This window comes from Anabrus simplex, chromosome 1 (genome assembly GCF_040414725.1).
Source record: "Anabrus simplex isolate iqAnaSimp1 chromosome 1, ASM4041472v1, whole genome shotgun sequence".
In the NCBI taxonomy this organism is placed as follows: Eukaryota; Metazoa; Arthropoda; class Insecta; order Orthoptera; family Tettigoniidae; genus Anabrus; species Anabrus simplex.
In genome coordinates this window covers 30,140,550-30,155,007 of record NC_090265.1, presented here as the reverse complement: position 1 = coordinate 30,155,007, position 14,458 = coordinate 30,140,550, and the positions used below count along the sequence as shown (strand labels likewise).

Below are 14,458 nucleotides of genomic sequence, written 5' to 3'. Positions count from 1 at the left end.
CACAGCGCATGCGTCTGGTGAACCTGCACTCACGGTATCTTCATAGCTGCCAGTGTCTTACAATACAGTTGAGAAGTTGTTATTGTTGATAACATCATTATTATTATTTATTGCCTTGTTTTATATGGCGGGACTCAGGCTATGAAGCCTGCTATTCTGTCCGACCATACATACACCTACATGAAGAGTTAAATATACACTAAATTATCTACAACTTAATATCTTAAGGTATCAATTACATGCTTTAATTAACCTAATAACTTTGCTATGATCTAATCCTACAATGTTATAAGAAATTATTATTATTTATTAACCAGGTTTGACAGTTTCTTAAAGCGGAGGTGATTTGACACTCTCCTAATTTCAGCGGGTAGGGAATTCCAAATTCGGCTGGCGGCGACTACAAATGATCTACTGTAGCCAGTTGAGCGGTGAATGGGAATACTTAGTACTGAGGTGGATGATGATCTGGTAGGAATACTAGAAGGTGATGCTAGGTAATGGAATTGTGTGGCAAGGTATATTCAGGTGTGTTAAGGTTCAGTATACGATGTAACAGGGAAACAGTGTGTAAGTTTCGTCGCTCTCTTAAGCGTAGCCGTGAAAGCCTACCAAGTGCGGGAGAAATATGGCTAAACCTTGGTATATCTGAAATAAATCGAACACATGCGTTATGTGCCTTTTGGAGCTTGATGGAAAGTGAGGCGTTCTGGTTACTGTATACTACGTCACTGTAGTCGAATATTGGCATTACCATACTTTGGATAAGCAGTTTTCTTACATCAGTGTTGGGATACTGAACGTTGGCGCCTACCAGATGCCACGCGACCTAAACCTTCCGTGTTTTTAGTATGGCTGGTAACCGTCAGTTCTTCAATGTAAACAATCCTAGTGATTTGAAATTAATGCACAATTTACTTACTGATGATAATTTTGATGAAGAGCAACAGAATGAAGAGGACAGTGATACTGACGCTAAAGATATTCCGGCTGAGAGCAGAGAAGACAATTCCGATACTGAGGAAAGTGGAGCGGGAGATGAATCTCTTATCGGGGACATCCTGTTTCATGCAGAAAAGGATGGAAACACAAAATGGCGTAAGCACCCTGAATCAAATCGTAGGAAGAAAACACACCCACATAATTTGCTCACCAAACTGCACGTCACGTAAAAGACAGTGAGTGCGGAAATTGTTTATAACTGACGAAATGTTACATAATGTCGTTCGATATACAAATCAATATATAGAACATGTAAAAGGACATTTTCAAAGGGAAAGAGATGCGAAAGTGACTGATACTGAAATAAAGGCATTCTTAGGACTTCTATATTTGGCTGGAACTTTACATGCCAACAAAAATGAGGGCATGAGGGGCACGGACGGCAATGGAATGGAAAAATTCTGTCTTGTTATGAATTTGAGGCATTTAAAATTTGTGCCTCGTTGCTTTCGTTTTGACAACAGGGTTACAAGAGAGAAGTATAAGAATTTGGACAATTTAGCAGCTATCTGGGAAGTATTTCAATCATTTGTTGACAACTGTAAGAACTATTCCCTTGGGGCGTTCGTAACAATAGATGAAAAGCTTGAAGCCCTTTGTGAAAGATGCCGATTTAAGCAGTATATCGCATCAAAACCAGCCAAATACGGGATAAAAATATATGCCCTAGTAGATGCAAAACCTTTCTATTGTCATAATTTGGAAATTTACCTAGGGAAACAGCCAGAGGGGCCCGTTTCATTTCAATAATAAACTATGGTGCCTCCTAGATGCCACGCGACATCGTGTCGAAATTAGAGCACGACCGACGGAGGGTTAATTTGAGTAAGAATCTGTATACATGGCCTAGCAGTGAAGATTGTGCAACATAGGAAACAGTGAGTATATCGGTAAAGATGGCTGAAGTCTGTTGAAATTGTTACAACAAGATATATATATATATATATATACGCGTACGCATGTGCGACGAGGTCATTATCCATTATGAAGTTGGTAGTGTTGAAGAACCTTGACTAAGGAATCATTACTGTACGAGTTCATTACAGATGTTTACGAGTGTACTACAAGGTTATTACAACTTCGTTCCAGGTGTGCCTTCTGTGGAAGACACCACATAGTGTTCATTTGCCAGTCATATTCTGGTTTATTCCTCTCCGAGATAATGCACAGTGTGTGTGGTAGTTTATATGCGTAATCTGGAACTACTGTGTTGTGCATAGAACTGATTACTGCTAGATGAAATCGTAGACCAATTGTTCAGTGCTTGGCCGTTCTTTGATTGATTCAACATGGTATCCATCATTCATTTATTCCACAGTTGCCATTTCACACTGTGAAGTTGTATGGTCTGATTAACCCTTTAATGCCGAAATTATTTTTTTTCATCCGTTTTCTTTGAAATTCGTCTAAATCACTTCAGGTCCATAGTATAACATAACTACAAAATATTAAGCTCATACTTTTCGTGGTTTCGTCATTAGGTGGCGTGTTCATATGATCACGCTAGGCGGATGTGTTAGCATTTCAGTCTGTATAGCATTTCTTTAGTATTTATAGATTTTATGTATTGATATTGATAAATTATGAACAAAATACACTAAAATAAACTAAAGATGATAATTTATGAAGAATATACATTAATTACAATTTGTACATACATAAAGCAATGAAAGTCTCAAGATATTCATAATATATTACATTCAAGTTATCTAATTTACAGAAATTACCGAATAGGAACAAATATAAGAACTGTATGCTTCACACTGTATGAAATAGGACAAAGCATGGAACACAGAGTGCAACGTTACATTTTATGCACTCGGTGCGAACAGTACTGGAGCATTCCTTTCCAGCACAGCGTCGTTGATTGCAGGGCGCTACGAGGTGCCCAATCCCGTCAAGTTGTACATCGTCAGTGACACTACTCTGCTGGTTACTGTATCTTGAGGTGATGGGGTGGCCTCTTCCTACTGGCGTTATTTTTAACTTATGTAGATATGTTTGCACAACGTGGCGACGAAATTCTAGATGTGACAATTCACATCCAGACCTCCTTAGCAGTAACCATGAATTGTGAATGGATACGTCCAGGAGCCATGTGAATAGCGACCACCACCGTTTCTTTCCACGTATGCCTACTCTGTAGTATGACACATTCTGGTCCATCCTATCTGTTCCACCCATTCCACTGTTGTAAGCTCCAAACACAGCCGACCGGTTTATATTCGCTTTCCTTTTCTCTGCCTGGAAGTATCGTGTTACCTTAGAAACGGGTTCAACACCATGGCATGTTGATGCATGGTAACCACAGAGTTATCAACCCACCGAACAATACTTATACCCTCCAAGTTTGTTGCCATGTCGTATGTCCCACGAGCCTGTCTCTTCATTTCAATTGAAGGTGTGATCGAGCAGTCTTTGGGAATTCTATTCTCTTGAATGGTTCCTGTAGCGCCATATCTGCAATGTTTTAGATGAGCCAAAAGTGCCATTCCAGTAAAAAGATTATCGAAATATAGTTGAAAGGGTAAGTGTGACATATCATCGGGTAGTTCTTCCAGCATCAGTACCATTGGAGCAGCACACTTACCAAATCGTTGCTCATATTCAGTATTACCATGAGGATTCTTTCCTTGATATATGTCAAAATTTATGAGAAAGCCCGAAGGAGTGTTCAAACACCAAACCTTATAACCAAAGCGAATGGGCTTTCTGCGGATGAATTGCTTGCAGCTGTGCCTACCGTAATATTCCACCATGCATTCGTCAAAATCTAAATCCTTTTCAGGCCAGAAATTCACAAGGAATCTTTTCTTCAGCATGTTTATAAGAGGTCGTAATTTCCACATTTTATCATACATATCAGGCTGAGTATTATCCAACATATCAGGCTGAGTATTATCCACGCAATGAATGAAGTGACAAATTTCCAGAAAGCGGTCTCTTCTCATAGCATTTACAACAAGTGTATTACGTACATCATCCGCTGCTTCCCAATACGATCATTTGCTAGGCACATTGTTGTAACCGGAAAGAATTAGCACACCAAGAAATACTTTTCATTCCTCCTTAGAAATTTTTGGGTCATCACAATTCTTAAACAAGGCAAACTTGCTTCATTCTTGAATTATGAACTCCATCACTTCGTTGTCAAACATTAGTTCAAAGCACTCTGTAGGAGACTTGCCGGATAAGGTGGAAAAATCGGCTTCCAGGAATATGCCAACTGAATCTCGGTTGTCATCCTTACTCCACACAGGATTTATTCTTTGAAGTTTAGTTTTCTTGCTAGATGACTGATCTAAAATACCTGCTGAAATGGGATCATCGTCTGTGCCTCCTATACGATCGTTGCCAACGAGTACAATTTCTGCCTTACTTGAAAGCTGGCGACCTGTGAGGTTATCCACCAAACCACCAACATCTTCATCTCCTGAATCTTCGTCGGAGTGAATATTAGCTTCCGGAGGTTCAATAAAAATGCTATTAACATCTCCAACTGGTTCATCCGATTCAAGAATATCTAATACTTCTTGGAGCATAATGTCCCTGTAAAAAGGGAAGCAAGGTTTTGTAGCTGCATATATGTTAATAAGTTGCAATTTATTTAAATGTAGAACAGATGACCATAAATTGAATAAAGTTGTTCAATGAAAATTGATGTATAACAGTAATCGTAACAGGTAGCATAACGTCCACCATCAAATACACGCACAGGGTGAATAGCTAACACAAGCGCCTAGCGTGATCACACGCAATGATTTAAGTGCCTACGGGAGTAATATTTACTGTTAAATGTAAATTAACTGCATCATAACATGTACATAGATCACTCCCAAACTTGTTAAGCATATGAGTTGTGTAATCTAAACATAAATATATGTGAAATATCAAACTTACTTGAAGCGCGCCATCATGATTCACCTGCTGTGACAATGACACGAAACAAAAGTGTGCCGAAACAATGAGTCGATATGTATCACGTAATAATATGCTCGCACACAGTTACCACATGCTTCTTGAATTGATCTACACAGTCAGCAATCAATTCCAGCGCTATACAAAGCACTGAGAGCAATCTAAATGAAAGAATGCAGGCCGTGATCATATGGACACGCATGGCATTAACGGGTTAACCGAGTATTGGTGAGGCTTGGTTGTAATAATTTGAGACGAAATTTTATTTTATTGGTAAAGTAAATGGCAAATTATTTGAAATGCTTCAAATCATTAACTAAAATAAAAATGTTATGAAAATACAATTTTGAATGTTCCAAGGTATCATTTATTCTAACCTAGTGATGATAAACACTTAATATCTCCATGCTTTAAGGGAAAAAAAAACACAAAATGATGTAATATACACTGGTGGACAAAAAAAAAGTGGATCATTTGTAAGAACAAAATCATAACTGTTAAATAACAATTATTAGAGGGAACTGTTCCATTAATTACATTAATTAACACGAGATGACAACATATTGAATAAAAAAGATGTTTTTTTAGATATCTGGAAAATAAGAACCAAGTTGAGAGAAGTTGAATTTGGTAAGTGGTGCGATCTCCCACAAAATGGTAAAGGAGTTATCCTTTTATGTCAACATCCTCCAGCCAATCAGTGGGTTAGTCGCCTTCAAGGATTACCTTGTAGTGAATGGCGTGATGGCTTGAAAATGACAGGCAATGTAGCGACTGTATGAGCTATTCCATGCAGGACCATGGACACTAACCGTTGTCGGCGCTGCCACAATGTAGAAACTCTTGCTCACGTCTTTGGTTACTGCTCGCATGGAGAAGCTCTACAAAGTACTAGACACCGTAAATACGATCTGTCATTGCTCAAGCGTTAAGGGACTCAGGCTTTACAGTCTTCGAGGAGGTTCACGGTCTCTCTATTACAGGCAGCACCCGTCTAACTGACATGATAGCCTTCGAAGACCATCGAAAGGTCTTTATAATAGATGTGACAATCAAATTTGAGACACAAGCCAATGAGGTACATGAGGAAAAGAAAACATATGAACCAACCATCCCATTCTATCAACAGCAATACCTGTTGGATGATATGGATTAATGGTCGGCACTAGAGGAACCATTCCTCTGTTTTTCGTCCTGTTCTGCAAATCATTTAACCTCAATCAGGCATTAATAAAGGAATCCTGAAGAACCATATCTCCCAAACCTTCTAATACAACAAGTGTGTCAAATATACTAACCAACTCACAATTACTTTTAATATTCATATTGTCTTTCTGTATACTTCCATCCTCAGGGGCAATCACCAGTTGGGGAAAGTCGAAATAAATAAATAAATAAAAATAAATACATAAAGGCAGTTTATAATGTATATTCTGCAGTTTTAAAGAGGAATATGATTTTCAGAGATCATAAATAAACTTAAGGAGACACTTTTGACCCCTAACTGCATCGAATATCAATAACACCTTTGAAATTTTACGATACTGGGGTGGAAGCTACTGATGAATTATCAGTGTGTGACACAATATCTGCTACAAATGAACATTTTCCTTCAGTTTCTCTTTCACATTTGACAAGTTAAGATTCCTCTTAGACCAGAAGATGTTGCAAGAGCAGTGGCATTGGTGGATGATGAACGCAGCATTCGTTATGCGACTAATGCTATCGGTGCATCGTATGGAGGCATCCAGCGTGTTCCAAGTTGATTTTGTAAACTTGGTATCTATTACAGATGACCTGGATAAGGCCATCAGAGGTCTACCTCTGCTAGGACGATAGGTTTCGGGCCATCCAAGTCTTGAGCGAACGCCAAACTACCGCCGTCCAAGCCAGAAATCGACTCGAGGCAGTAAGAAATGCCACTGTGACTGGGATGACTGTCAGACGAAGACTCCAAGAAGCCAATTTGACCTCACGAAGACCTGCAGTTGGTCCACAGCTTACACCCCTGCACGGAACAGCTCGATTACAATTTGCGCATCAACACTGGAATTGGACTGTGCAGCAGTGTTCAATGGTACTGTTCAAAGATGAGTCACGATTACGCTTCCAGTCACTTAATGGTAGAGAGTTTGCTTTACGTCGCACTGACAAGGAGAGGTCTTATGGCCACAATAGGATAGGCCTAGGAGTGGGAAGGAAGCGGCGGTGCCCTTAATTAAGGTACAGCCCCAGCATTTGCCTGGTGTAAAAGTGGGGAAACCACGGAAAATCATCCTCAGAGCTGGAAACAATAGGGGGTTCGAACCCACTATCTCCCTGATGCAACCTCGTAGCTGCACGCCCTAACCACCCGGCCAACTTGCCCGGTACACTTATCTCTTATCTCTGCTACAGTATTATTGAATACGGGCCTTTCAAACCTGACACATTAGAATGCAGAGAGCTAAATAGCCTAAACAGGGAAAAGATTGGGTGCCTCTTCAATAACTGTTTTAAAAAATTGACATATAAAATATCTCCTTTTTGAACATTTGAACTTTAAAATAGAATAACTATATTAAAAATGTACAATATTATTATTAATATGTGAAATTTTGTTGTATCTGGTATCTGCAAGCTTTAATATTTTACTTGTGAAACAGACTATACTGTCACGTGCCATTAGTGGCGAAATTGGTGTTGCATCCAACATTTTCTCAAACTTGCATCAGCAAAAATGAAGAGACATTTCATTGGCTTAAATAAAAGTAGCTATTATTGGTGAATGTGAAACTCAGGAGTAAATTCTATAGCCTGATTGGTTACATCTGTGGTTGCACCATTTCCGACTTCTTGCTCCTTCGTGGGAGCGAAGCTTGCTTGAGTGTTTTTTGCTTCTGACCAACCTAGAGGGTGGATGCGCTCCTGCTTCCGTCCCGTGATGGGATGCCGGCCTCGGGGTCAGCACTATTTCTTCTTGGTTTTTCGGAAATTAATTTAATTTAAATGTAAATTTTTCTTTTGCGTAGGAGTTTACCCCCGGAATTTACTTTCACCATTAAATCGTTACAATGTGGGTATGCTATTTACCAACTGAAGAGCCCAACTTAGCACACTGGGGCAAAACGCTGGCAACCAGGAATGAGTTCGCTGGAAAATTTATAATTTCCATTAACAGACCATTTATATTGGTATTATAAATTTACTCATTCGGGACAAATATTTCAGGTTCCCTATGGGAATCAACATCTATATCATCTGATGGCCAAGGAGGCATCAATTTTTGAAAATCAGACAAAGTCTCTCATAGTGCATTGGCTCTGCCAGTGGCTCCAAGTAGCCTACGCAGTGGCCTCCACGGTATGCACTAACCATGTGCTATTTACCAACTGATGAGCCCAACTTAGCACACTAAGGTGGAACGCTGGCAACCAGGAATATGTTAGCTGGAAAATTTATAATATCCAATAACGAACCAACTATATTGTTAAATATATATCTATTAAATTCAATTCTATTCCTTTCTTTACAATACTTGCAGAGTTTAACAACTTTGTTATCCTTACTTGAATTCCAGCTCCCAATATTCTCCATCACTACTGCCTAATTTTCCTGAACGTACCTCCCTATAACTCTTCTAAACAAACCCACTAACTTATGCCATTGCGGTTCAAGTGAAGGCCATCTGAATGTAGATCTCTTTCTCCTACCTACCCATTAGGATCTACAAATCTCCCCAATACCCACATATATATACAAATATTTCAGGTTCCTATGGGAATCAACATGTATATCAGATATATATTTACCAGATATTGTAAGAGGAGTTGATCATGGTTGAGAAGTAATATTAAGGATTCAGAAATTCTCGTAAGTTTTTATTTACATCACACCGACACTGAAAGATAATTGTGAAGAATTTAAAGGCCTTTCAGAGTCCACCTACTCAATACAAAATACACTTTATTTATTTGATTACTACGTCAGAAATACATGAGACATGTTACATCCTGAAGTGCAGGAGATCTTCAGACGTAGCCAGGCTAGAGATAAAAATCAACAAACATAACAAAGAAAACATGCAACTGCTACAATAAAATCATTTTGTCCACTAAAAAACAGTTCAGATTTAAAACCGATCTATTTTCTGTTTAAGAAAATTCTTCCACAATTTTTGTCGTTCAGATTTAAAATTGGTCTGTTTTCTGTTTAAGAAAGTTCTTCCAGAACAGAAAACTAAGTAAAGAAACAAACAAGTGCAAATCAAAAACAGGAACAATGAGAGGTTGGTGCGGGAAGAAGAAATAAAAAACTGTTGGAGAACTTACTTCTTGTAATCTTTGAGTTCCAAGTAACACAGGCATCTATTATTGTATAATCTAGCATCATTGGGGTATTTTCTTATTGCATTCGTGTAAATTGCTATGGCTTCGTCATAAGCTCCCCACAGCTGCTTCTCATAACCCCTTTTTCCTATTTCTTCAAGGCCTTCCATTGAGCTTCAACATACGTTCCTGCAAATGATAAGCACCTGAATCAGAATCAAACTGACTCACGGATAGAAACTTCATGTATAGAATAGAATTTTATTCAGTCTTTAAGTAGGCTACAAACAATAGACATTGTCAAAAAATAAAATCACAGTACATACACAAACTAATAAACTGTAAAATTGATGCTTGTTGCTTAAAGGGGCCTAACATTTAGGTCATCTGCCCCTAATGGTACAAAATGAGACAAAATGTAATGACACTCTAAAAGTTCAAAATCATCCACTGACAAGAATAAAAAACGAGATGATGAAGAATGAATGGATATGAATTTAGAACAATCAGTGGATCCGACCAAGAAACTATCATAAACAATAGCATTATTGATCAAGGGACTGCTTCTAAAGAACAATCCTGAATCGAGGATGCTTGTTGTCTAAAGGGGTCCAAAATGCAGGTCAAAGGCCCCTCATAATGGTACTTATCGCCAGTAAAGTAGAACCATGGTATTTGTCATGTTGCGGTACTAATCAAAAGTAGCGTAGACTCATGATGTTCCACACATTATGGCACTACTCAAAAGTATTGTATGTCGCAAAGGTAATAATAATAATAATAATAATAATAATAATAATAATAATAATCGTATGGCCTCAGCTACCGTGTGCAGACATTTCAATTTGACGCCATCTGGCTGTCTGCTCGTCAATTTCGACGTTCCGTTTTACTCTAGGCCTCCACTAGATGGCAGACCGAGTAAACCGAAACTCTCTTGGGCGTCTATGGCTGAGATTTAATTAATTTTGTCGGGTAAACACCAAATGTGTCACCAGAGATCTTTTACATGCCGACATCGTACGACATGGAGTGTCGAATGGACTTTTTTCCACCCTTCAAAAATCCGACTACCTCTGCCGGGTTTGAACCCGCTATCTTGGGATCCGGAGGCCGACACTCTACCGCTGATCCACAGAGGCAAAGGTAATGCAGACCTATGGTGTTTCTCACCTTATGGCTCCGCTTATAAGCAATGCAAACCCATGGTGTTCCTCACCTAGGTGTACTAATTACGGGCGCCGGTATTCCCGTGGTGTTCCTCATACAGTGGGTGCTAATCACAGGCAACGCAGACCCACGGTGTAGCTCATATAATGGTACTAATCACAGACAACACCCAGACCCGTGGTGTTTCTCACAATGGTACTAATCACGAGTACTGGAAACCCACAGAGAACCACTCTCTGCTGCTACTAATCACAAACCTATCATGTACCTAACATAGCGGTACTACTTGTAAGATGGTACTAATCACAAGTAGTTTCATGGTTCTAATACAATCATCCCTTGGGCGCCCCTTCTAGACGCCTCTTACGACAGGCAGGGGATACCGTGGGTGTATTTTGCGCCCCCCCACCCACAGGAGGTAATTGTAAAATTCACTAATTTCATGGTATTCCTGCAGTGAGTAAATGGGATGCATGAGTAACCACTTCGTAAGCTTATTTCCACTGATCTCTATACATGGATGGCTGGTAGCTTGGGTAGAAGTAAGCCGAATAGAAGATGACTGGCATAGTAAGATGGCAGAGAAGACCACGAGAAGCACGCTTGTTTGTTTATGCTTAGTTCAGTGACGCCAGGTCTCCTGATTGTAGTTCCACGGGTGTTCTGTGCTGTTTTATTGCAATACCCCACACATTTACAAAGGAATTAAGATGAAATACATCAATGAAAAATCACTACTTCAGATATTTCACTCGCTGAATTGAAACCACATGTTACTTCTGCATGTTAGTAAAATATAAACAAACAAGGGAGCCATGCTTGTACTACTACAATTAACACAAATACAAATTCCTAAATGTAAATAATACAAATACATTATTATATTTGAACTATCAAAGTATACATGTGTGGCAGGTATAAATTGAGTACTATTTGGAAGAGGTACAACATTCTCCCCGTCAGTTCAAATTACAATATTTCCTAACATAACATAATTGTATTGATTACGTAGTAAACGAGTGACTGTCAGCATGCATAAAATAAAAACATTTTCTGAAAGAGGAAGAATAAGGCTATGTTTGTATGAATAAAAAGGAAAACTGAGTTTTTGTCTCAAAATACGAACAATTCAGTCATACCTCCCCTTAAGAATGCATAATTTCGTGGCATACATGTATAAAATTTACAGCAATGTTTCCAGAAACTGTTTTTCACTCGTGTTTCATTACCGATCGCCAATTGCATGTATTCTGCACCTAAGTTAATATTTGTCGGCCATTATTATACACTCATTTTCATTGCTATCCCGGAGATTTACTGACCTCGGAATGACGTGTCGGTGTTCCCAATGTCCTTATGCTTTTAGTAAACACGTCCCTATATTTTTAATTATTCCAACGCACCATTAATTGCAATTTAAAATTTATTATATTATCATTGCTTCCTCATAAGGAGAGCTCTAGGATGGGTTCACCAACATGGCGGACCGCGTGCTCAACTTGGCGTACTTTCACCTGCAGCGGAGAGCCGCCATCAGCGATCCATTTAGAGAGATCAATGCTTATTTCTGAATATATTTGATGGTAGTTTTTTTTAGATCTGAAGGCAGTTTAATAAACATCTTCAACTGAGCCATGAAATGGCTTGAAACCGTCTTTTGTAACCTGTGACGAAGCACATCGACTTGTTTAGCTGACCTAGTATTATATTTACGAACAAAACTTCTGAGCTTGATTTTGTCTGTTTTGTGCATATACTCATGTTCTTTAAAAAGAAAAAGAAAAAAACACACCTTGGAAGACTAGAGATAGAAGTTCATATTCACAGGACATGTTCATTAGTATGTTCTGCAGTAACGATTAGCATTTCAGTCACCTAGGTTCAGCATGTTTCCTGTTGCCTAGTAGGCACAGGGTCCTCCATGTGCACTGCGTAATGACATCGAAGCATATAGCCATCCATGCTGCATTCACCTGGTTCCAGAGTTCATCTTTGGTGGTTGGCACTGGGTCACATTTTCAATTGGCGACAAGTCTGGTGATCAGGCGGGCCATGGCCAATAGTCTGACATCCTGTGACAACAAGAAGGCATGTGTTCGTGCAACAACATGTCCTGCTGAAATATGGTGTCTGGGGTGTCGTGCAGAAAGGGTATGGCTACGGGTCGCAGGATGTCATTCACATAGGTCAAACTGGTCACAGTGCCCGGGAAACGCACCAACTGTGATTCGTGGTTGTACCCAAGAGCATCTGCTGCCATTCCTGTCCCTAGTGATGTTCCATACACCATTGCAGTCTAGCATGTTTATGCACATTTGTAAGGTAGGCGGAGAAGTGGACGATGCACCGGTAACCCAGGCCGTCACTCCTGATAGTGTTCGATGTGTTACACTGTTGATCCAGAGCCGAGGAGGACGCAGATCTCTCCTGCAATGCTATTCGGATGAGGCGTTGATCTTATCGGGGGGGGGGGGGGGGTTGTGTTCTAAAGCCTTCTGTGAACCATTCTGTACACACCCGTTGCACTGCTGACACACTTCGCCCCCACATGGGCAGCGATTTCCCGGATGGATGCATCACGTTCTCTCTTGCCAATAATGTGCCCTCTTTCAAACTCACTGATTTGACGGTACAGTTCTCGCAGACATCTGCAAGGCATCCTGCATGTCTGCTCAAGTCACACTGATCTGTTACCTTCGGTTTATAGCGCCGAGAGCCGCAGGTACATTTTGCCAGTCAGGGCTGGTGCGCCGAGATATCGATGTAAACCTTGAATCTGAGGCCCAATATGGTTCAAATGCTAATCATCACATGTCCTAAGAATATGACCTTCCTATCTCTAGTCTTTCAAGGTGTTATGGTTTTTATGAACATGAGTGTAAATATGTGTGTTCAAAACATTCATAACAGACAGCTTAATAAATAGCCTATAGACCTTCAGGCGACCATCATAGGATATTTTGTTACAATACGTAATGCCCTTTTCTGGAGAAGTAAAATTTCAGAAATCCGGCTGGAGTTTCCCCAAAATAGAATTCCGTATTGAAGAATACTGTGAAAGAATGCAAAGTAGGCATTTACAAGACAGTTACTTGGAACTTTACCTTTGACTGCTCTCAAGAGTTACACTACTCTGGATAGTTTAGTTGAAATGAAGTCCATGTGACCATTCCGGTTCAAGTTTGAATCTAAATGTATTCCTAATAATTTCACACGTTGATTATCATGATTTACTCGGGTTTATTTAAATTGAATATAACCAAGTCTTTTTATCACTTACCATGAGTTTGTTCACAGAGAAACCATTCAACTGCGATGTTCAATGTTTGCTTACACAGCACATTGAGTTCTTTGACTGTTTTAGCCTCATTAAAAAAAGTACATGGTAGAATTTGCGACAATCTATGGGAATAGGGATCGTAGCTTCCAGTTGGACCAAACTGAGTTATTAGTAAAACCTTACAGAGGAGAAAATTCTGAATAAAATGGTTTTTATTTGGTTTTGAAATGTAAAATAGTGTAGTAAATTTAGGGTTTTGAAATTTAAGTCTCATAAAACCTTCATTTTGAGAAGAACCGTTCAAGTTTAGTGTGCCGATATTATTTACTTCTTGTATGCATTTCTGTGTACAATCTCATAGGAAATGCTCTGCTGAATCCACATCTATCATTAGAATTGTTCTAAAATAACATGTCTTAACATATTGTGGCATGGTGAGCCGCTGCGTCCGCCATGCCAATGTACAACCACGGGAAGTATCGCAAGCTAGCCAACTCCAGCCACACGCTCACTAAGGAAGACCCACCCTCTCCCTACTTTCGTCACCAGGCGGAGAAGAGCCGCTTGCGGATTGGTCAGTGCCCCCACCGCATCTGGATTGTCTTGCTCACTCATTGGAGGCCTCCGGCGTTATGGAAGAATCTGGACGGCACACAGAGAGTATTCGCCTTCGGGAAAACTCTGGGAGGCTTGTCCCTTCTGGAAGCATCCAGATGGCATGGATCCAGGTATTTAAGTCAGGCGTGACCTACGGAGTGAGTTAGTCGGTGTTAGCGCTAAG

At 39.7% G+C, this 14,458-nt stretch overlaps 1 protein-coding gene across 2 annotated transcripts in view; it reads right to left on the bottom strand.

The window, feature by feature from the left end:
• Positions 1-14,458, bottom strand: part of LOC136860156 (embryonic polyadenylate-binding protein B) — an 89,980-nt gene that overhangs the window by 52,877 nt on the left and 22,645 nt on the right. The window contains exon 2 of one of the 2 annotated variants that reach the window (XM_067138739.2): positions 9,231-9,416. The exons of the other annotated variant lie outside the window; for it this stretch is intronic. Within the exon in view, the coding sequence (XP_066994840.1) occupies positions 9,231-9,397 (167 nt within the window). The 5' untranslated portion in view covers positions 9,398-9,416. The remainder of the gene's footprint in view (positions 1-9,230; positions 9,417-14,458) is intronic. 2 annotated transcript variants of the gene reach the window in all.